This window comes from Condylura cristata, unplaced genomic scaffold (genome assembly GCF_000260355.1).
Source record: "Condylura cristata isolate star-nosed mole 26May11 unplaced genomic scaffold, ConCri1.0 scaffold00002, whole genome shotgun sequence".
Classification (NCBI taxonomy): domain Eukaryota; kingdom Metazoa; phylum Chordata; class Mammalia; order Eulipotyphla; family Talpidae; genus Condylura; species Condylura cristata.
In genome coordinates this window covers 15,136,861-15,158,460 of record NW_004567103.1, presented here as the reverse complement: position 1 = coordinate 15,158,460, position 21,600 = coordinate 15,136,861, and the positions used below count along the sequence as shown (strand labels likewise).

The 21,600-nt window shown below is 40.6% G+C and overlaps 1 protein-coding gene across 12 annotated transcripts in view; it reads right to left on the bottom strand.

The window, feature by feature from the left end:
• Positions 1-20,585, bottom strand: part of FN1 (fibronectin 1) — a 66,832-nt gene extending 46,247 nt beyond the window's left edge. For 8 of the 12 annotated variants that reach the window (XM_012726797.1, XM_012726806.1, XM_012726800.1 and 5 more), the window contains exons 1-12: positions 20,185-20,576; positions 19,135-19,263; positions 18,125-18,262; positions 16,759-16,890; positions 15,424-15,561; positions 13,290-13,445; positions 10,513-10,704; positions 9,637-9,816; positions 8,873-9,049; positions 7,596-7,748; positions 6,242-6,370; positions 5,118-5,261 (exon numbers count right to left, since the gene is read on the bottom strand). In XM_012726797.1, the coding sequence (XP_012582251.1) occupies positions 5,118-5,261; positions 6,242-6,370; positions 7,596-7,748; positions 8,873-9,049; positions 9,637-9,816; positions 10,513-10,704; positions 13,290-13,445; positions 15,424-15,561; positions 16,759-16,890; positions 18,125-18,262; positions 19,135-19,263; positions 20,185-20,332 (1,816 nt within the window). In that variant the 5' untranslated portion in view covers positions 20,333-20,576. Of the gene's footprint in view, positions 1-5,117; positions 5,262-6,241; positions 6,371-7,595; positions 7,749-8,872; positions 9,050-9,636; positions 9,817-10,512; positions 10,705-13,289; positions 13,446-15,423; positions 15,562-16,758; positions 16,891-18,124; positions 18,263-19,134; positions 19,264-20,184 lie in introns of all 12 variants that reach the window. The other 4 variants (XM_004674316.2, XM_012726812.1, XM_004674320.2 and 1 more) reach the window with 2 other exon arrangements.
• Positions 20,586-21,600: the final 1,015 nt, after the last annotated feature.

Genomic DNA, 21,600 nt, shown 5'->3' with positions numbered 1-21,600 from the left:
CATACTGACTTTTTTAATGTCAATCAATGCCTGACTTACTAGAAACAAAAATAAAGTTGTCAAACTGTGGTAATAACATTTCCATGAGTTTCTAATTCCCACCATATAATAGCAAAATTTTGCGTGCTTAATTATGAACTTCACCAGGTTATTAACAAGCTTAAGTTTTTTGAAAGCTCTAAGGAAAAAAATATCAATTCCCAAATTTAATTATTACCCTGGCTGTTAAATTCTCTGTGAAAACAAAGTTTCCTCTAGCAGAATAACCACACAACTCCAGTGTCTGTGTGGATTCAAAGGTCTAGAATAACAGACTCACTTCCAGAGGGGGAATAACTCACAGCTGGCTGAAGACTAGCAAATATCTTTTGAATCTTAATTCACTTAATGCACATATTCCCAAGTCAGATGAAAACCAGCACTCACCAATAAAATTCTTAGTTTCCCATTTCATAGGACACAATGGGGGATTTGCTGTATGTAATCAATTGTAGAAATCATTTCTACCTCCCTCTTTGATTACTCCTGATGATGAAGAGCCTCACAAATACAGGTATTTTTCTGTTTTAAGGATGTATTTATGCATACAAGAACTGGGGTACAGGCCAGAGGTGAGGGTGGGGAGAGGATTCACCAGAGACAGAGCGGGGAGCAGACAGGCTGATCCACTGAAATACAGTGCTGAGGGGGGCAATGGGCACAATAGGAAAGATCTGCTATGCCATGTGGATCAGTTCCTTGGCCAGGGATCAAACTCACGCTGCAGTGGCTGGGGTAGCTCGGCTGCACTGTCTTTAAGGTGTGTTTTAAAGGCTAACATTGAAGCAAATTTTTAGAGATATGACTATTTAAAGCATTCATGCATATTTGCAAGTTGTAGGAATGTCTTGACAAAAGCTTTAACGTCAATGCTTTCAAGAAATGCTACACTAATGCCTCAGGTAAAGAGACGTGGTCTGTTTTGTTTGGCAATCATGATTTTGAGGGGACAAATTTATGAGGCCAAAGAATGCACAATAACAAGAGTGATCCTTACTGTAAACCATGGCCTGTGGTGATAATGATGGGCCATTGTCTCAAATGGTGCTGTGAATCTAAGCCTGCTCTTAAAAAATAGCCTTTAATTAAAAGGAATGTATGATGGTTCAATTAAAAGGAATGCAGGATGGTTTTAGAAAGGCAATACACATTTTACATCCTACTGTTAAATTCAATCTTGCTCCATGTGCACAGGAGCAAATATTATAGGAGAGAAAAATACAAAACTACAGAAGTTACTTTTCTTTCTAAAACTTCAAATACTACTTTCAAATCTAGGTTTGTACTAGGATTCACCTAGTAAATCACCTAGAAAACTGATGAACATAAGTGGAATATCATATATTTGGCACATTTTTATCCAGTGTCTGCTGTACTGTTTTTATTTTAATTATTATTATTGAAAATAAACATTGTCATTTAGTTATTTTAATTAATTATTAATTCTCCTTATTTCCAATGTCAGTTAAATTCCTCTTATCATCTCCCTTATTTATTTAATTTCAAGATAGGAAGTCTGAAAATTCTGGTTTTATTTTCATTATGTACACTTAAACTTTTGATAATCCTTTCAAAATTGATTAGATGGTAAAAATGTTCAAATTAACCTAAGTAGCTTATTCATCTTTGTCAAAATTTTACTCCCTCCCTTAGGCAATATGATTAGATTATGAAGAAAATAGTTATAAAAATATGACACAATGGGGCCCTCCCTGGTGGCACAGCGGGTTAAAGCACAACACAAAGAAGCTTAAGCCACTTCCTCATGAGTTGCTCCCCGCCTGCCCCGGAGGAGATCCACATGGCGTGGCAGACCTCTCCTGACCCGCCCGCTGCTCCCCTCAGCAGTGTACTTCGTCAATCTGCCTGTTCTGCTCCCCGCTCTGTCTCTGGTGAAGCCTCTCACCGCCCCTGAGCCTCTGGCCTGTACCCCAGTTCTGTATGCACAAAGTAAAAATAAATCTTAAAAAAAAAAAATGACACAATGTCTATGCTTCTAAAACCAGTTTAAAATAAGTCCAACACAAGGGGCCCTCGGTGGAGTGACGGTTTAGGACGCAGCACTGCAAACGAGCCACAGCCGCTCCGTGTGAGTTTGATCTCCAGCTCCGGAGGTGACCCCCATGGCGGGTAGACCTCTCCTGACCCACCCGCTGCTCCCCTCAGCAGTGTACTTCATTGATCTGCCTGTTCTGCTCCCCACTCAATCTTTGGTGAATCCTCTCATCGCCCCTGCACCTCTGGCCTGTACCCCAGTTCTGTATGCATACATAAATCTTAAAAAAAAAAAAAAAAAAGAAAAGAAATTAAAGCTTAAAATAAATTAAGTCCAACACGAATAATTTCCAGTAACAGTGACCCTGGAGAAGTTAAACATTTACAGTTGGTGACTTGGACCTTTTTTTCCCTCTAGTTTACTGAGATCTGTGCTTTCCTAATTGCTTATTGACAAACCAAATGCTTCTTATCTTCTGTTAGTTTGAACAACTCTACCAGACCCTCTGCGGAGAAACAAACAGGGCAAGACTCAGAGACTATCTTCTGGAATTCTCTGTTCTTGTCTTCTTCCCACATTCTTCAAGTCCCACATTGGAGGTGAGAGTCACTGAATAAACCAGAAGTACAGATAAGCTCCAAACTGAGGGGGAAATGCTAATCCTTAACCCCTTAAATTCCCTCTGTGTTCAAAGGTCTCCTCTGATACCCTTTTGAAAGAGCAGGAGCAAGGTCAACATGTAAAACTTCAACACAGAAGCAGTTCTTCCCAGCATATGTCATTTTATAATGTGCCGCTGTATGGACAGGCGTATTTTAAGAGAGAGAGAAATTCCGAAGAAATGACTGAGGAGGAAAACATTTGCTATAAATTGCTGCACTGATAAAAACTAGAAGCTAAGAGAGCATTTCTTTAGAAGTTTTTATCCCTTTCTTGTGTCATCAAAAAACAAATAATTAAATACTTTCTGAATTTATGATAATTCTGTCAACAGAATTCTAATAGGCTTTAAAAAATTAAATAAAAATTGTAAATTGCTTCTACACCCAAAAGTACCACAAAATTCGAGCCAGGCCAAACTACTATGAGCCTGTTAAAGCAGCATCACCCCAGTTGTCCTGTCAATATTTGAGGGTTGGGGAGAGCAGGAGGTCTTCCAAGTTTGTAGGAACAGTGTAGAATTTCAGATCATAGATGATTATGTTGGTACTGATGGAGGATAAGAATAGAAAAACTGGAGAGGTAGCATCACAAGACTCACAAAAGGAGGTGGGGGGAGAAGGATTAACAAGCCATTAATTAATCCAGCTACAGAAATAATCAGAATACTGTAAGGAGTGTCAAGGGCACAGACCTGAAGGAGAAGACATGGAGATGAAGGAACAAACCATCTACCCACAAAGATGAGCCCCTTCCTATGGAAAGATGATAAAACCTAATGCTGAGCATTCCCTGGTGACACAGCGGGTTAAAGCACAGCCTCGAGAAGCTAAAGCCACTTCAGTATCCCCAGAAGTGACCCACATGGGGTAGACCTCTCCTGACCCACCCACTGCTCCCCTCAGCAGTGTACTTCGTCAGTCGGCCTGTTCTGCTCCCCACTATGTCTCTAGTGAATCCTCTCTCAGCCTCTGTACCTAACTGTACCAGGCCAGGCCTTCTTTTCACGGACCTCCCTCAGAGGAGGTAGCTCTCAGGGCCCCCTGTGACCATGCAGGCCTCTCTCTTAGCAAACCTGGCCCTTTCGACCTCCCTCAGAGGAGGTAGCTCTCAGGGCCCCCTGCCTGTGACCATATAGGCCTCTCTCTTAGCAAACCTGCCCCTTTTGGGGCAGCCCCTTCTGCCCACTTGTATCTATACAAGTGTCCTTCTGTCCCTGCTCTTTTAAATATAACTTGTCTGTTTCATGGAGAAACTCACTGCGGGCCATTGAAAGGGGAGCTCTGATGAAACCTTTCCCAGAGTGAACCCAAGGACCCTACTCTCCAGACCCACTTACTCTAGAATGACATTATCATGACTAAGAATTTTAAATTGCCCCATTTTAGAGATGAGGAAATAATGAGTGAAGCTGGACACATAAATTTTTAATGGCATAGACAGAGTTGGAACCTGTGTCTGGGTCATCCCTGTCTTTGGCCAAATTGTTCCATACCCTGGAGAGGTGAAGTCAAATCAATATAACTTCTGTTCCCGGTAGAGTCTCACACCAAAGAATCTCCCCATTTGTTTTTCAACAGTGGCCATGTTTCAAGTCTGGAGTTAACAGAAGTCTAGGCGGGTTGACACCTTGTCAGTAGTTGCTCAAAGAGCTGATGCTAAAGAATGAGTTTTGTGATCAACACACCTCATGAAAATTAATCATTCAATGAAAATTAAACTAAATTTTCTTTCCGAAACTGAATGAGTAACACCGCAGCTAAGCATTTTGTCCTCTGACCTGAAAAAACCTGGCCATGAACAGTTGAAAGGATCTGAACTGTGTAGTCAGAGAACTAGCTGAGTTACTCAACTGTTGACCCAGGATATTTTGTTCCAGACTCCAACTGATCAACTAAATGAAAACAGGGGCACAAGGAAGGTCTAGATGAAACACTGAATGAACATGTACTCTATAGCGTATATCATATAATTTCCTTATGTATTTCTCTGTTAAGAAGCATAACTCAAACCCCCAATATTTACTCATAGCATAGCTCACCTCATGGTTTCTATGTCCATGTATGGCCGTGAGATAACATTAGCATTTATTTTAACCAAACAGAATGTTTTACAGTGTTAAGAAACAAATTTGCACACAGGCACATTTTCATAACCTTTCACACCTTTTACTTGATTGTGAAGAAAGGAATATCCTTTTATCTAGGAATCTGATTGGATAAAGATATGAGAAAAGGATGGGAAGGGAGGAGATTCAACTTAGGTTGGAGATAATTCTGATTTGATAACCAGCATATTAATGAACAGGGAAGCTATACTATTTTGATGCTATTTCGATAACCAGCATATTAATGAACAGGGAAGCTATACTGTTTTGATAAGTGGTCCACAGTTCTCCACTTACAGTAACAGAGCTGCTTACCTGGGTATGTCTGTAAGGGCTGGCAATGCCACTCCCCAATGCCACGCCCATAGCAGTAGCACTGGTACCTGACACCGTGCACGAACTTCTCCCACGAGTCTCCAATTTGATAAAATTTCCGGCTTTCTGAATCCTGGCATTGGTCTAAAATGCATGCAAATAAAAGATAAGCAGCTCAACGACTTAAAGTTACATATTTAATTTCAGCGTGTTACAGCATATAGTCTTAGTTTCAATAGATATTGTAACTGTCGTTCTGAATCTAAGCAGTGGAAAATATATTTTGTTCATATCTGTTACCTTACAGGATAAAGAGTGATAAAACTAGTACCCACTGGAAGGACTATTTTATTTCCTAAAAGGACTCTAATTCTAAATAAAACCACTAGGATTTACATTTCAATACATGTTATTCTGAATATTTATTTGAAGATCAGATATTGCATGTTACCCATCCCAAGGCAACTGGTTTACCGTTCAGAGAGCAAGGACAACGAATTGGAAAATGTCACTAAGAGACATCTTCTAAATCGGGAGGGCTTAATTTTACATGTATATGAAACTAGATTTTAACTATGAGTGTTTGCTGAGCAGCTTCTAAGAAACTCTCCAGTTTGGCAATCTCAGGTCAAACAAACTCATCTGATCAGTTTGTTTTCTCAGAGAGTAACCTGTCACTTTCCATAAAGGAGAATTAATGGATTACCTTAAAGCTGGTCACAGAGCTCTTTGAGGCTCAACCCTCACTGTTTGCTCAGATCTATTATAAAGGGCAGCCAAGAAAAATACTTTGGGGGAGGTATTGACCCATATAACCATTTGGCCATGCTATTGCACAGTCAGCAAGGAGAAGATTTCTTTCAGAATGTGGACTGTCTTTATGATTCAGAAACAAGAAATGAATTCCACTCAATGATACTAAACCATCATTTGATACCAAACCCAGCAACGTTAGATGACTACCAATATCAAGATTAGAAAAAAGCCTTTGCAAAGCTCTGTGCAAGCCTCTGATCTAAGCCTGGGGTCCACTTCAATCATGTAATATCAAATAACTCGCCTAATTTGGAACTGGCTAATTTTTCTCAGTGTTCAAATCCATCTAGAGAAATGAGGCTACTTACCGATGGGGTCACACTTCCACCTGCCCCGGCCTTGACCAAAGCAGGTACAATTCAGCATGTGGCCCTCTTCGTGCCGCTTGTGAAACGTTTCATTCACGTTGTAGGTGATGTCGTCAACAATGCACTGATCTGTTTAGGAAGCAGTGGGGTGGGCAGAGAGCTATGCTAAGTTTCCCAGATGAAATAGAAATTGGTTTTCAAAGCGTATAGTTCCTTCCACTAAATTGCCAACTCCTCTCATTAAAATAATTTTTTGCTGGCATAGAGTCAACATTTTTTTTTAAAGCATAATCAGTGATACAATTTTTTTCCAAAACAAAATTCTTCTTTATAAACTTGTATGTGCTCAAAGACAACGTCTATATAACTAATGATTGTGTCAAAAGCATCATCCTATGGAAAACCAACTTCTGATGGAACACAGGTCTCACATTTAGGAAAGCTCTTGTTTAGTTGATAATATTCTTCAGGTCTCTGTTATGAAAAGTAGGAGAAAGGCTGAACATACTTAGAGAGCACCAGCAGGGTGCAAGGTTGTGATCCCTGGAATGGCAGGGGGGAGAGAGATTTGGATTTGGGAAATATTCAAATACCTACCACATTTGTAATTAGTCTAACTCTGCTACTAACTCTTGAGAAATCCTGAGAAACATGCTCTCCCTCTTTGAGATAGGATGCCTAATCTGGTCTGTTTCCTTTCTAAGGTCTCTTTTACCTCTGCAACATCACATGTAATTACTATTACTCCTGGATTCATTACCCACTGGACACCACAAAAAGAGAACAAGTTCAGCTAATGTCAACATACTGGTTACATGAACGATTTATTAGTTCAGAGTTCTACCTAAATCTTACTTTTCAAATAAGCCAAACAGAAAAACTAAAATAGTTTCAATAAATCAACTTCCCTGTATTATATACCTGGGCCCAAAGGAGAAAATCTAATCTGAACAAAAGAAATTGGTCTCTCTATTACTTGTCTCCTTAAAATTGGGGTCTGGAAAGATCATATTTTAGAATAGCAAAGTCTCTTTTCTGTACAGAAATTATCCAGTCTTTTCCAGACATGTACCCAGGAGCAGAACTAAAAGCTAAAAGGATCAAATGATTCTGTTCTAGCCTTTGAAGTCATCTTTTTTGGCTCCGTTTAAGTGCCTACATCCTGGGAATGTTTCAGCATCTTAGAATGGCTCCGCCAGCTTTTCTGAACTGGCTGCCTAACACACGAGGCATATCCAGCACAGTGGACTAATGGAATAGTGTGGCACCCGCTCTTGGTAAAGTGCAGTCTTCACGTTAGTCTGCTTCTGAAAGTTGTTTCCTCCCCAGGATTCTGAGCAACAGGCAAGCATACCTCGGAGCTGGGAGTAGGCGACGCAAGTCCACTCGCCACGCCCGTTCCCGACACACGTGCACTTCATCATGTGGCCCATATCATGCTGCTTATCCCACTCATCTCCAATGCGGTACATGACGCCTTCGTTGGTCGTGCAGATTTCCTCATGGGCTGTGGGCAAATGGACAAGAAATGCGCACTGTGTAAATGATGACAAGGTCTAAAACGGTGAGAATATGATCAGTCCAGTTTGGTTACCCTAAGAATTCTCATTTAAAAAGAAGTACCACAGCACCCTCCATGGTGGTCTGTTCTAGAAGCGCGCATTGGACTGTTGTTTTATAGCCTTTTCTAGTTCCCTTGATTTCTGACTCTGTTTAGTGATCAATGATGTGCATGGATATAGAATCGCATGGGAAAATGTGATTGCCTTGTAAACCCAGCCTTCTCTTTTGATGATATAAGAGAAATAAAAAGAAGTAGTTTTCTCCTTATTTCTTTTGCACCATGTTCACACTTGACAATGTATAGTGCACAGGTTCTTGACTTTACAACTGAAAAACCAAATGTTTTCGGAAACATCGATTTGGAAAACCAAATCAATGGGCTTCTGAAATTGGAAACCCAAAGTAAACCCAAAGTAAACTTCTTCCATTTATACAAACTAGAAGTCTCACCCTGGTTTTTTTTTTTTTTTTTAAGAGATCCCATACTTCCCAGAAAACATAAACTTTTGGTCATTTTGGGTATGTAGAAAGTGATGGACTTAGGGTGGTTGGACCAAAATCATGTGAATATTGTAGGTCTGTAACTATAGCAATCATTTATGTACAAAATATTTTATACTTTATGCCTTTCAGTTGTGTGCGCTCTACAAAATACAAAACTATGTAAAATTTCTATTTCCAGACTTTAAAAAAGCATTTTTATTGAATTTATGATTTTGGACATTAAGTTACATCAATGTTATTTAAAAACATGTAGTCATATAAATCTTATATATGTGGTCATATAAATATATGTGCTTGTGTACATACATGTGTACACACATGCACCAATAAACGGCATGTGTAGGTTTATCACATAGATGTGTACATCAAGCGGTACGTGCATACATATATGTATGTGTATATATCATTTGCACATATATATCGTACATGTATATATCATACATGTATATATATATCATGAAAGCTTCAGCTGTCTTCAGTTAAGTCTTAATGTGTGAAATAGGAATGTTAGATAGGATTCTAGTCTTGCTCCATAAATGGTTGTCTCCTAGAACATCAACTTACCAGCCATGGGGCAGAATCCAAACTTCTGGTCGGCATCGTAGTTAAGTGTGGTTCCACACCATTTCATGTTGTCTCGTCTGCCCTCAGAGGTGCAGTCAGTGTAGTTGTGGTTGTTGTATAAGAAGGGGAAGTGGCACAAGGCACCGTTGGAATTTCCACCTCGGGTTTGAACCAAAACTGTCCAAAACGTAAACAGAAAGAAAACGATATGACTGCGCTTTTCATGTACAGAAGGGCACGACTACCAAAAGGTTGAAGGAGTCAAGTTTTCATTCCTAGTAGTTCAAAGAGTCTATCTCAGTATAGATGACCAAAAATATGGTTTTAAGTTTCCTTGATGTTTTCACTGTCACCTTCAAAATAGATTTGAATACAATTTTTGCTCTTATTTTCCCAGCCACCCCCCACTCTCCAAATATTAAAACATAGTTTTAACCAGAAGAGAAGCAAAGACACTCTGGCATCTGTTTGGGGTATTCCGCAAGCCTGTGGGAGCATTCACTGGTTTTAATATGCAAGTATCTTTTAATCACATCATAATCCCAAAGTGTAAAATTAAATAATGGGAGGACTTTTTCCTTGGTGTCATTTCCCAAGGGGACTGGAGAACATGGAAAGATTTTTAGCTGCTAGGTGGGCTTCATGTCTCTTGGGTCAAGATTGAACTAAAGGAATAATTCTTATGCCACCGAACCTTAGTGGCTAGAACACTGGCAAATAAAAACAAGGCATGAGAAACTAGTTTGCCCCTTTGGGTTCCTTACCACTATGGTCTGTACAGAAAGAATACTTCTGGTCTTGTTCATAATTGGAAGTTGTGCTGCACCAGAGATGTCCATCCTGTCGCCCTTCTGTGGTGCAGGAGTAGAAGGTTCTGCCATTGTAGGTGAATGGCAAGACACATGGCTCCCCATTTGAGTTGCCACCGAAAGTCTGGGTGACAGCTGCAAGCACAACCAAAAGGATCTGAGTAAACAGAGCTGTGTTCAAGTTCTACCAGTCGTTGCCTATTTATAGCATCAATGAAAGACAGCTTGTGCCCTCAAAGGAAGAATGGGTCAGCTGGGTGTTTTGTGGCTAGAGATAAGGTGAATTCTCTGGCTGGTGTCCTTTGTCACCTAGCTTTGCTAGGAAGCCTGAGTTTCTCCATTTGCAAAGGTATATGATTAAGGATTCTGCTTGGAGGTTACTGAAGGGATATTGATATCTTTGTTGGTAACATAGGACTTAATACATGAGGCTGTTCTAGGGGAAAAGTCAAACGCACCAATTTTTACTGTGTTAGTGACTACCATTCCTGTAGCTCAGAAGAGATTCAGAGGTTATCGAAAGACACCAAAATTCCAGAAACGTGAGACTTAACAGTATAAAATATGGGTGATTAGCGATTGAGAAAGCAACCCTCATCAGAACATTTTAGACAAATAAAGATAATACACAGCAGGTCAGTCATCACCATAGGAAAGAAAACCACACAGATTAAAAAGATTGCCAATTCAGTTTGTTATCAGAGGATGGTTAGATTATAAGCTTTTCTTACTTGTTTTAGTTCATATTTTTTGAAAATAAATGTACTACTCTTCAAAAATGTAAAAAATATAAAAGTTATGACTACTAGTTTTTGAAAAGATAGTGCAAACCTGTCTCCTGGCAGCTGACGCCGTTGCCCAGGCAAGTGCAAAGCATCTGTTTGTTCCCTTGTGTCTTCAGCCACTGCATCCCCACAGAATATACCACGCCGCTGTCCGTGACACAGTGACCATATGGAACCGGCTGCGGGTGAGGCTGGGGCTGGTAAATGGCCGTTCGGACATCTGAGATGGGACCAGTTCCTAAAGGGATGAGAAAGGGAAGTCACAAAGCTGGCTAAGAACTCATCCAACAATTAGCTGCTTTCTGGAGTCAGAATTGTAGAGTTTCTGTAAGGATTATTCTGAAATCCATGATTTTACGAACCTGGTACTGTAAAGACTTTTGTTCTGTTAGCGTTTGCATTCAGACTAGGATATAACCCACAAAAGAATCTATGTCCATCTTCCTCTGGAGCTGCTGGGACTGTATTTTCAAATCACAGACACAGACACATGCCTTCAACAACTTCTACCTCAAGGCAGGAAGCTCACTGTCCATGCCTTCATAATCCGTCACACCTCTCCTCCTTTCCGCTCACTTCTCACCAGCACCTCTCTTGTGCTATGCTCTGTGGCATTTACCTACTCATCACACATCCTGTACTGTTCACCCGCTTTTCTCTTCACCTGGAGTGGCTGTCTCGCCATTCTTCTCTGGCTAGCTCCCATAAACGCAATATATCACTCCTGACATTGTTTGAGAATCCCCTGTCATTCCGTAGCTGACTTCGTGCTACCTGCATAGCTTGCATCCAAGGTGCCCTGGTGGCCATATTGGATGCTCCAGAAATTGCTCCTTCTTTATTTTGTTTCTCTGTAGGATTATATGAGAATTCTGTTTTTGTTTTTTTTTTCTTTTAAAACGAATCAGTCCTTTTAAAATAGTCTTCCTTTCAGAGTATGACAGTAGACTATGTTCATCTTTTCATTAAATGCTTGGAAATCTGTTCTCTTGAAGGCCAACCCCACAAGTCAGAACTGATTAGGTAGACTGACTACAGCATCTCTTTTCATTTTAAAGATTTATTTACTTATGCATTTATTTATGTATGTATGTACTTATGCATAGAAGAACTGGGGTTAGGCTAGGGGTATAAGAGTTAAAAGGGTTCACCAGAGACAGAGTGGGGAGCAGATCAGGCAAATCTACTGAAATACACTGATGAGGGGAACAGTGGCAAGACAGGAGAGGTCTGCTGTGCCATGTGAGTCACCTCCTTGAGGGGGAACAAACTCAGGATGTAGCAGTGATAGTGCTAAGACTTAACCCCTAGGCTACCAGGGAGGCCCAGCATCTCCGTAAGTTTTGCTGAACGCAAAAGCAATTCACAGATGGATTCTAAAGTCACACATATTGGGGAAACATTTATATTCAATATACCCCCCAACTCCTATACCCAGAGAGAGACAATGCAAAACAATATAAAGATCCTGTAAGCACAATTTCTTTTTTAAAAAAGTCCAGTGTCTCTCAGTTTTGAAAAACATAACATTTTTCAATAAAATATTGGCAACATTAATAAAATAGTTAACATTTATTGAATGCTTATCTTACTTAACCTCAACTAACCTTGTAACTGAAACTACAGGAAGTCATCACCTAATAAGCTCAATAGTTTCTTTGCAAACTATAATGTCATGCGAAATAACATGCAAAGTTTTGCATGATATCATTTGTTTCAACATCATCTGGGATTTCTTTTTTCTCATAATTATTAAAACAAAACGACACTGAATGAAGTGATATTATTCAAGAAGCTGCTATTTTTCCATGGATTGGTGTTTATAATTGTTTCTGGTTTTAGTTAGCAACAATTTTCCATACAATAATCAAATAACTCAAAGATATTTTCAAATCTTATTCACCATTATAAGTGCTCAGAAAGAGATAAAAACTCATCAAAAAAGGAGAAAAATCCAAAAAATAATTGTTTAGCTAAATGATTGACTGCTAAACAATAACGCTAACATATCATGCAGTGAAAATTTGAACAAAACATATAAGAATAATAACAAAAGTACAACCCCCACTGACAGCCATATTTCTTGCTTCATACCCTTACAAGCTACAATGCAAAGATCCATTTCCAGTTATTAAACTTGTCCAGAAATAATTAAAACTTCTTCATCTATTGTGTCATTCATGCTCATCACAGGACACCACCTCAATTTCTCAAATTGTGAACGACAAACATGAAGAAAATGATTGCATATTACTTTATGGAGTGCACAAAGCTTGCTACAGTATGGAAACCACACAGAAAGGATTGTCTCCACTATAAAGAGAGCTGAGCTGAATATCAGGACAAGGAAATATATTCTATTTTAAAAAAAGAATAAATCTAATTTTCCCTCATTCCTAGCAAAAGAATCATGTCATTATAGAACTTATTATAACTCTCTCTTTTCCACTAAAATGAGTTTCAGAAATTCAAAATGCCTATCCATGTGTATGAGTAGGTGTTATCTATGTGCATATGTAGAGATGTTTATATTTCCAGATATTTAAATTGTGTCACTTGTATGGTATTAGCATTTCCCCAAAACATCAGTTTTATCTGTTGGGGTAGTGATCTTTGTCCTCCTAAAATCTATTTTCATTTCATTCTTATCTAAATTGAAGACCTGATATGAAACAAAGTTTTAATTGCTAGCAGTATGTAAATGAACTCCATGAAGCAGCCAAAACATTGCAAAGCAACCTCAAATGGCATGTCAAGGGAAAGATGGATTTGCAGAAACATTTTTAGATGCATTCTGATCTCTGGCCCTGCCCCAAGCCTCACCGGTTGACGTCTGCAGAGATGCGTGCCTCTCACACTTCCACTCCCCTCTTCCGTTGCCAGTACAGATGCACTGCAACAGATTTCCCCTGTTGTCCTTCTTGCTCCAGGTGTCCCCAATTCTGTAGGAGGTCTTAGTGTCCTGGTCATTGCATCTATCTGTGTCAGAAAGGAAATGTTAAAATATGGAAATCAGGTCACTTAGCAAAAGCTCTGTTTAAATTTTAAAAAAAGAATACAGTAGTTTAAAGGCTGGTGTTTTAATTTTTGGTGATATTTATATTCAGCTGTGGCTCCACAGTTATTAAGCTTCTGAAGGATGAGATTGTATTTGCTGGAGAAGAAACAGAATTGTATGATTTAGTCTAGTTTCACTTGTCTGTTTGCCAAAAATTTCATCATTTTTCCTTAATTGATTTTTTTAATACTTTTCACACGGTTCTTTCTAACCAATTTCATTCATTGACTTTCTATTCTTCCCTCTCTCCTCACAGTCTCCTAGCTTTTCTCCGTAATTACTGTATATGACATGCCTTTCCATAGGGGGTTATCTTTAGGAAACCAGAAACACTAGGGAGACAAGTAGGTCTCAAAAAGTTTCCCCATTGCCCCAAAGAAGCTATTAATAAATAGATGCAACTCTTTCTTCATTTGTTATGCTGAAAGAAAAATTTAGGGAATACCTATTTAGTTGACTAGAATGTTCTCATCTATACCCAAACTCCTTCCCTGACCCTCATTTAAAACCATAATGGTCTCTTGAAGTGCTGTGTTCCATGAAAAAGTAGGATTATCAATGTAAAATAGCTGGTAACTTTATTAATTATCTGGCAAGTAATTGTTATAATTCTAATCTAGTTTAGAAGATTTATTTGTGAATCAGAAAGTTGCTGCACTGAGGAAAAAAGTAATTAGACAGTAGATATGAATTAAAAAGCAAATACACATTCACATTGATCCATCCACAGAAAAGGCTGAATGAAGGTGTCACTGCTGATTGTAGCTTTTCCCCAATACCCTTTCCCTCCCAAGTGTATTGTCTTTCCCTCCAAAGCATTATTTACAGAATTTGTCTTGAAATTCTTAATACTGTGTTTTGTAGATGATCAATACATGTAAGTCTTCCCATCCCCTTCACCTACTTACGAAGTACTGTTTGACAATTGGGTAAAAGACCCAATTCACCTTTGTAAACCAACATGTATAAAAAGGAACTACTAAAGTTTCATGGAATAAATGACTTTCTTGGAGAAACTTCTCCCAAGAAATAATGAATAAGAGTTTGAGTTAGACATCTAATGTCTTAAACTAAAACATAACTGCCAAAGTCTCGGGAAGCTGATGATCTCGGAAACATTTTAGCTACAAAAGAATGAGTGAACTGGAAAGTTTCTGGGAAACATTTGGTCAGAATTGTCATCACTTTCCATGAGAGGTTTATTTTTTTGTGAGCAATGAATTTAAATTTGAATGAGGAGCATTTTAAGACCATGAAATATTTCAAGCTGGACTAGTCAAATACGTGGCAAATATTTTGACTTGATTTTTAATTTATTTATAAGACCAATAGGTGATGGCTGATTTGTTCAACAAATTCAAAAATTGTTTGTTAGTTTAAAAGTTCAAAGAAGGAGCCTTGAACCACAAAAGTAACACCTCACAAAGATCAAAGATGCCTGAGAGCAGGTAGCACTAATAAGTCTTTCAAAGCACCAGGCAAGATCAACCATTCCTACCTCTGGAGAAGATAAATACTGTTAACCTAAGGGATAGTACTTAAGGAATTTACAATTTTGTGTATATACATTTAACCCAATGGCGTTTTGCTCCATTCTATATCACCTATCCCTGCAAGGTGATTATTTTAATGGCTTCCTAACACTTGGGAAATAACTCAGTGATAACTTAAACATTTACAACGAATCTTCTGATTCATGGGGACATTTGACCTTAGTGAACTCAGATTTTTCAAAATGCAGTTTTCCTTGAAGAAGCAAAATGAGTTGACCATGGAATTTTTCTTGACATCTAAAAGTTGATGTCCTGGGTGTATTTTAAGTGATCACTTTCCACTTCTTTCTAGGAATCTAGAAAATAATACGTGACCAGCTTTTTAACAAAAAGATGGAAAACATACTTCGCGAGGTACAGGTGATACGCCCATTGCCTTCTCCCAGACAAGTACAGTCCACCATCATCCAGCCTTGGTAGGGCTTCTCCCAGGTTTCACCAACAACGTAGGAAGTCCCAGCCGTATGATCAAAACATTTCTCAGCTGTAGGAAATTTTGGAGAAAAAAAAGGAAAAAATGGGTTACTTTGAATTGTGCAGTTTCCCTGTAATTTAAAGTGCATTGTGTAAGCAAAAATCCAGCCACATTTTTTAAGTGGTACTCTGTTCAAAAGGAAAGACACACTCTGTAACTAAGAACACAGCAAGTAACCAAAGCAAAAGAAAGCTCAACCCAAGTTAGCAGGCAGAAAATTCTGTTCTAGTAAGTACATAGGTTGCTATTTTCAACTACTACCATTTTTCATACTGGTAGTTTGGGTGTATAGAATGTATATGTATCCAGGGTAGAATGGACCAAATCTGGAAAATTCCGATCTAAATGACCAATTACAACGTCTAAATAAAATAAATCATTGAAAAATTTAGGTTTCTGTAAAAACAGAAACCACAAAGCAAATTAAACACCAAATTAGAGAACAGTAAGAGGGAGAGTGAAATGTATAGGCAGAAGCTTTGAGATTCAAACCTGTAGAGTTCAACTGATGATTGAAGCCAAAAAGAAGCTAATTTTTTTTTTTAAGATTTATTTATTTATTCGTACAGAACTGGGGTACAAGCCAGATATGCAGAGGGTGAGAGGATCCACCAGAGACAGAGTGGGTACAGAACAGGCAGATGGATGAAGTACATTGCTGAGGGGAGCAGCGGGCAGGTCAGGAGAGGTCTGCCTCGCCATGTGGATCTCCTCCGGGGCAGGCAGGGATTGGAACTCATGCGGAAGTGGTTTAAGCTTCTTTGTGCTGTGCTTTAACCCGCTGCGCCACCAGGGAGGGCCCAGAAGCTAATTTTTATAAATGGAGTTACCAAAGTGGGAAAGCACATATTATTTTGTGTCTCAGTCCAGTGCATTCCGATAAAGAAATATGCCAAAAGTGTCATTTTTTTCCTTTAAATAATTTATGTCTTGACCAAGGAGGAACTTGTGATCAGTGAGTAGCAAAGGCTTTCAATTATATCTTGTGCTTTTGAAATAGAATTGAGATTTCTACACAGGGCTAGTACTTGACTGACTTCCTTTAGGGGAATTATAGATTATATACCAGTTCATTATTTGAAATAAAATTTCATTTCATTATTTTTTTACACTGAAATTCAGATGTCGTGTTGGTACAGATTTTGGTTCAGCCCAACACTATGATGATGTATCCCCACTCCCCACCCATCCCTTAAGTCCACATACCTATGGGCTTACAAGTCCACTCTCCTTTCCCATTCCCGAGACACACACATTCTAACATGTAACCTCCAGTTTCATGGGGTCTCCTCCAGGTGTCACCGATCTTGTAGGACTGACCCCCCTCATGGCAGCGGTCTGTTCAAGATAATGAGCAAATGTCAGAGAGAACAGGGCAGGTAATACTTAAAAAAAAAAGAAAAAGTCTCATGGTTGTCCCAAGTAGGTACGTAGGTTAGGCAAAGTAAAGATACAGATAACTGCTATTCCCATTGGAGATGGGAAAAATTAACAGGTCTAGTTACTTTGTGTCATTCCATTAAATGTGTTTATTAAGCACAATGGGAAACCACAGAGAAAACCAAACAGCAAACATAGAGGTCATAAATCCTGGTTCAAGGAGATCACAGGAAATTGGGTCCTAAAGCTGAAAAGAAAGGCTGGTAAGCAAAGGCCTCTCCACAGACACAGTAGGTTGAGCCTGACAAAACATTCCAGCTTGCCTGAGTGTGGAACCTGCATTTTACCCTACGGGAGAAATGTCATTTATATAATCAAGTGTGGAAATCAATAGTACATCCCAAGGCTGAACTGTCCACTAGATTGTAAATTCAATGGACCAGTGACACAAGATTTACAAAAAAACTTGAATAAATCCTAACATTAAGATGGGGAAAACTCAATGGGCCTATTCACAAGGAGCTGACTTGCTCATTGAGACAGAAAACTTTAAAGTAATTTATTTTAAAAGGTGAATTTTTAACAATTAAATGCCATGTGAATAGGATCTATTGATAAACCAGTGAATCATACCGGAGAGACTGCCTTAGCTAAACTAGAATTGATGAGTCAGCCCCAGTTTCCAAAGTTCCTTGGAAACCACTGGGCTAATCACATCATATGATGGTCCCTGGAGAGTCATCTGCTTTCTGGATATACTATTAGGCACAAGGGAACAAGATTGCTTCCATGAGATGCAAGAGGTCTTGGCACGCCAACAAGAGCAGACCACACAATGGTTAACTCACGATCTGTGATCATTCTCCCAATCAACAGATAACCACATGATCTCTCTGGCTTGAAAAGGCCCAGGTCATGTAAAAAGGGCAACTCCTTTAAGTATATCTTGCTGGAATAGAAACCAAGAAATTCACTGGGTAACTCTATGTACTTTCTCTCTCCTTTCCCTCCTCTCTCACAAATCCATACTGACTAAATACCAATTCCACTAAAGCCCAGAACCATTTGTGTGACCACAAAAGAATACCTGACCATGAGTGGTAAGTCCCCAAGACAGGAATACCTAGTCAGTGACAGAGGAAGTGAGAGCAGTAGAGAAATTCATACATGACATGTTCACATGATTTCTTACTTGCAATGGTGCAGCTTATTCTCCCTCGCCCAGCCCCGATACAGGTACAGTCCCAGATCATGGAGTCCTTAGGGCGTTCATAGGTGTCACCCACGCGGTAGGTATTCCCAGTGTACTTGTCAAAGCAAGTCTCTTCAGCTGAGGGGAGAGGAAAGTGCATGTGAGCCTTGCATATGTCAAAGCTTCTCTATGCCGCCGATCCCACCCAGAGGAAAATTCATGTTTCTGTTCTGTGAGTAGCACAGGACAGCTAGGAGTTCTAAAAAAATCAAAGGAAACGCCCTAGATTTTATCCTGGACTCTAATGAGACCTCAGTGTTTGACCTTTGGCGACTTCTCAAATTTTCTGTAAATTTCTTTCTTTTCTAAAGGAGTTTCAGGCCCTTATGGAAAAGTCACATGAAGCACTACCTCAAGACGGGTGAGATAGTAAAGGACTTCAGATTTTTATCTCTGACCCAGGAAGTCAAACAAGTCCCACAGAAAAAGCAGTTTGAAGACGCCTGTCTCTACCAAGCACTGGCACTTAAGACTCCTATTTCCAGTTTAGACTTAACCAGTGTTTCTCTGTAAGAGAAAATATATCTTACAAAGAAAAAAAAAGTACCCATGACCACAAAGGAATGAGAACTTTTAAGTGGGTAGAGATCTTGTGTCAAACTAAGCACTTCTTAATAGAGTGTCCAAAGTAGTTTCTGACTCATCATGTTACAGTGGAAGGTTTGGACTTACTTTCTAATAAAGTTTCACAAGCATTTTTTTTTTTAACAAAACACATTTTTTTATTTCTTATCAAAACTTAAGGAGCATGAAACAAGACTAGTTTGGGAAGATTGAGTTTAAAAGGTAAAGGAAGCATGTAAAAGCAAATGCAAGCAGTTACTAACATTTTTAAGGAGGAAATAGAAACTCCTATTGAGAAAATGGTACCTGTAGTTTTACTACTAAATTTAATGAAGAGCTCTGCTCCATTCATCAAGGATACGAATGACCTGTCTCCTACCACTTACGTTCGGGTTTGCTCTCGCAGTTGAAACCCCGGCTTCCTCCGTAACATGTACAAACCAAGGCATTGCCCAGGTAGGTTCGTTCCCATTGCTGGTTAATCTGGTAATGTTTCCCATTATCGTAACAACCAGCTGTAAAGAATTGAAAGAAAAAGTTAATATATTTGCAATTCCTTTTTTCAAATTCTAAATAAAGCCTTGCACCACTAAATTGCTGAGCCAACACATCAAACATAGAAAAATAATCACCAGAAAACAGGAAAACAAAACATGTTTCCATAAAATTTATACACTATCTAAAGTGTATTGGAGCTCTTTAGGCGTTCGTTTTATTTATTTATTTTTTTCTTTCCACTTAGCTAAATGTTATACAGTGATGTCATTTCCATCTGGCCAGGGGTCTACATCAAAAGAGGGGAAACATTTTGAAAAGGAGATAAGTGGAATTACATTTTAAGACCAGGCGAGGGACTTCAATGCTCTTTGGGGTAATAAGTCAAGAAGGGCAACTTCAAGACAATTTCCTTCAGTCCAGGGAAAGAGGGTGTCTTTGAAAGACTGGAAGAGGAATTCCGATCTCTGTTCTTAGAGAAGTATTCAGAGGGGCCTCAAAGCAATTACATCTCTTTCAAGTTTGTGAGGAACAAGACAACTATGCGACTATACTCTTCCCACCCCCAGTTTGAAAATATTTAGCCAATTATTCACTAACAAAGAAAATAAGTTTAATGGCTCCATTGACCCCAATGGAAATATTAAAGGCATAGTCTTTGGTTTCCTTTAAAGACAAATTGGATTAATTCACAGAAGCACGACCTGGGCTTGTTGAGTGATAGGAGCCCCGGGGGCGGTCCAGCGCCCCATCCTCCAAAGCAAGATTTTACCCTAGACCCTCACAACCAGCCTTCTCAACCCAGTCACCTTTTGTGTGCAGTCACTAAGGCGCGCACACACTCCACGCGCGCGCGCGCAACTTCAGCCACAACTTTGGCTGACTTTACGGTCCCATCCCTGAGACAGTTGCTTCCCTGACAGCCCGCGGTCAGTACTCACGCTTGCTTTGGCCGACAGACACCGGGGCCTGGGGCATAATGATTTGCTGAGCCTGCCTCTTGCTCTTGGAGACTCGGGTGGAGGGCACCGCAGTCCCCAGGCACAGGACGGCCAGCAGCAGGAGCCCGGACCCCGTACCCCTGAGCATCTTGAGAAGGTGGGGGTGAGACGCCCTCACCAGTAGGCAAGCTGCCACCAAGTTTGGTTCGGTTGGCAGCTAGCGCGAGTCCCTTCCTGTGCCTCCCGGGGGTGGGAGCCTCGGAGGAGGTAGAGGCAGGGGGAAGGGGAAGGGAACTGGTGAAGGGACAGAGGGGAAGAAGCGCACGAGGGAAGTTGGGGCTGCAGGTCCCCTCTCTTCGGCTCGCGCCCGGGGATCCCCGTCTTCCCCAGCACTGCGCAGCCGGCGCGGGCGGCCGAGCCCCGAGAGCCGGGGTTTATAAGGGACGGTCCCCTCCCGCCCCCAGCCGGGCCCTGGGCACCGGGGAGGAGGGACCCGCCGGACTCCCCCCCGCCCCGCCCCCCGCCGCCGCGGCCGGCGACCGCGCGCCCATTGGCCGGGGCTCCAGGTGACGTCAGGGGGGCTGTGGGTTCGCCACGAACAAAAGAGAGGTTGATCGCCCGCCAGGGTTCGGGCAAAACTTTTTTTGGTTTCCTCTGCGGTCGCGAAACTTTTGGGGGGTTGAGCGAGGAGGGATAGGAAGCGGCTGGAAAGGGTTAGACAGGGAGGAAAGGGAGGGGCTGTGAAGCAAAGGGTGGCGCGTCCCACCCGCCGGGTCCCTTTTCTTTTATTGGGATGGGGGGTGGTTGAGGACATTGCGTCACCTCTAGGAAAGAAGAAAAAAAACTCTGCTCATAGGAGTGTATTTTGGGGGAGAAAAACCATAAGTAGCCACTACCTTGCAGCTGGAGGAATGAAGACTTTGCCGTCCCTGGGCGGGGCCGTCTTTCTTCCCGTTCCCTTTCTTTGGCCTGATGGGCAATGACTTGGGACTTACTTTCTTTGCGCTCACAGCTCCTGTTCCAGACTTCTAAACCCTGTACCTGCCGGTTTCCGTGGAGGTGGCTAGCAGAGGAAGGGGAAGCAAGGTGGGGGATGGGGTGGAGAGGTGCGTTTTCATGGGCACCTACTAAGGACCCACAGTATTGCAGGAGCGGCTCTGAGACAAAGAAGCAGTTTGCTCTTTAAAAGTATGCAGGAAAGTCTTGCTTTTCTGGGGAGTGAGGTCAGTAGTTGACAAACTGAAGGTCTGCAGAGAAAGAGCTTCGCGTCGCTGCCCAGGTGGTCTGTGTCCCACGTACTGCAGAAGGTCGCATTGGTCTCTGATCTGAGATGAGACCACGTACAGTTTTGCCTTACTGCAGTCTTGCCTTGCCTTTTCACTTTTTTTTTTTTCTTGTAGACATTAGTTCATCAGA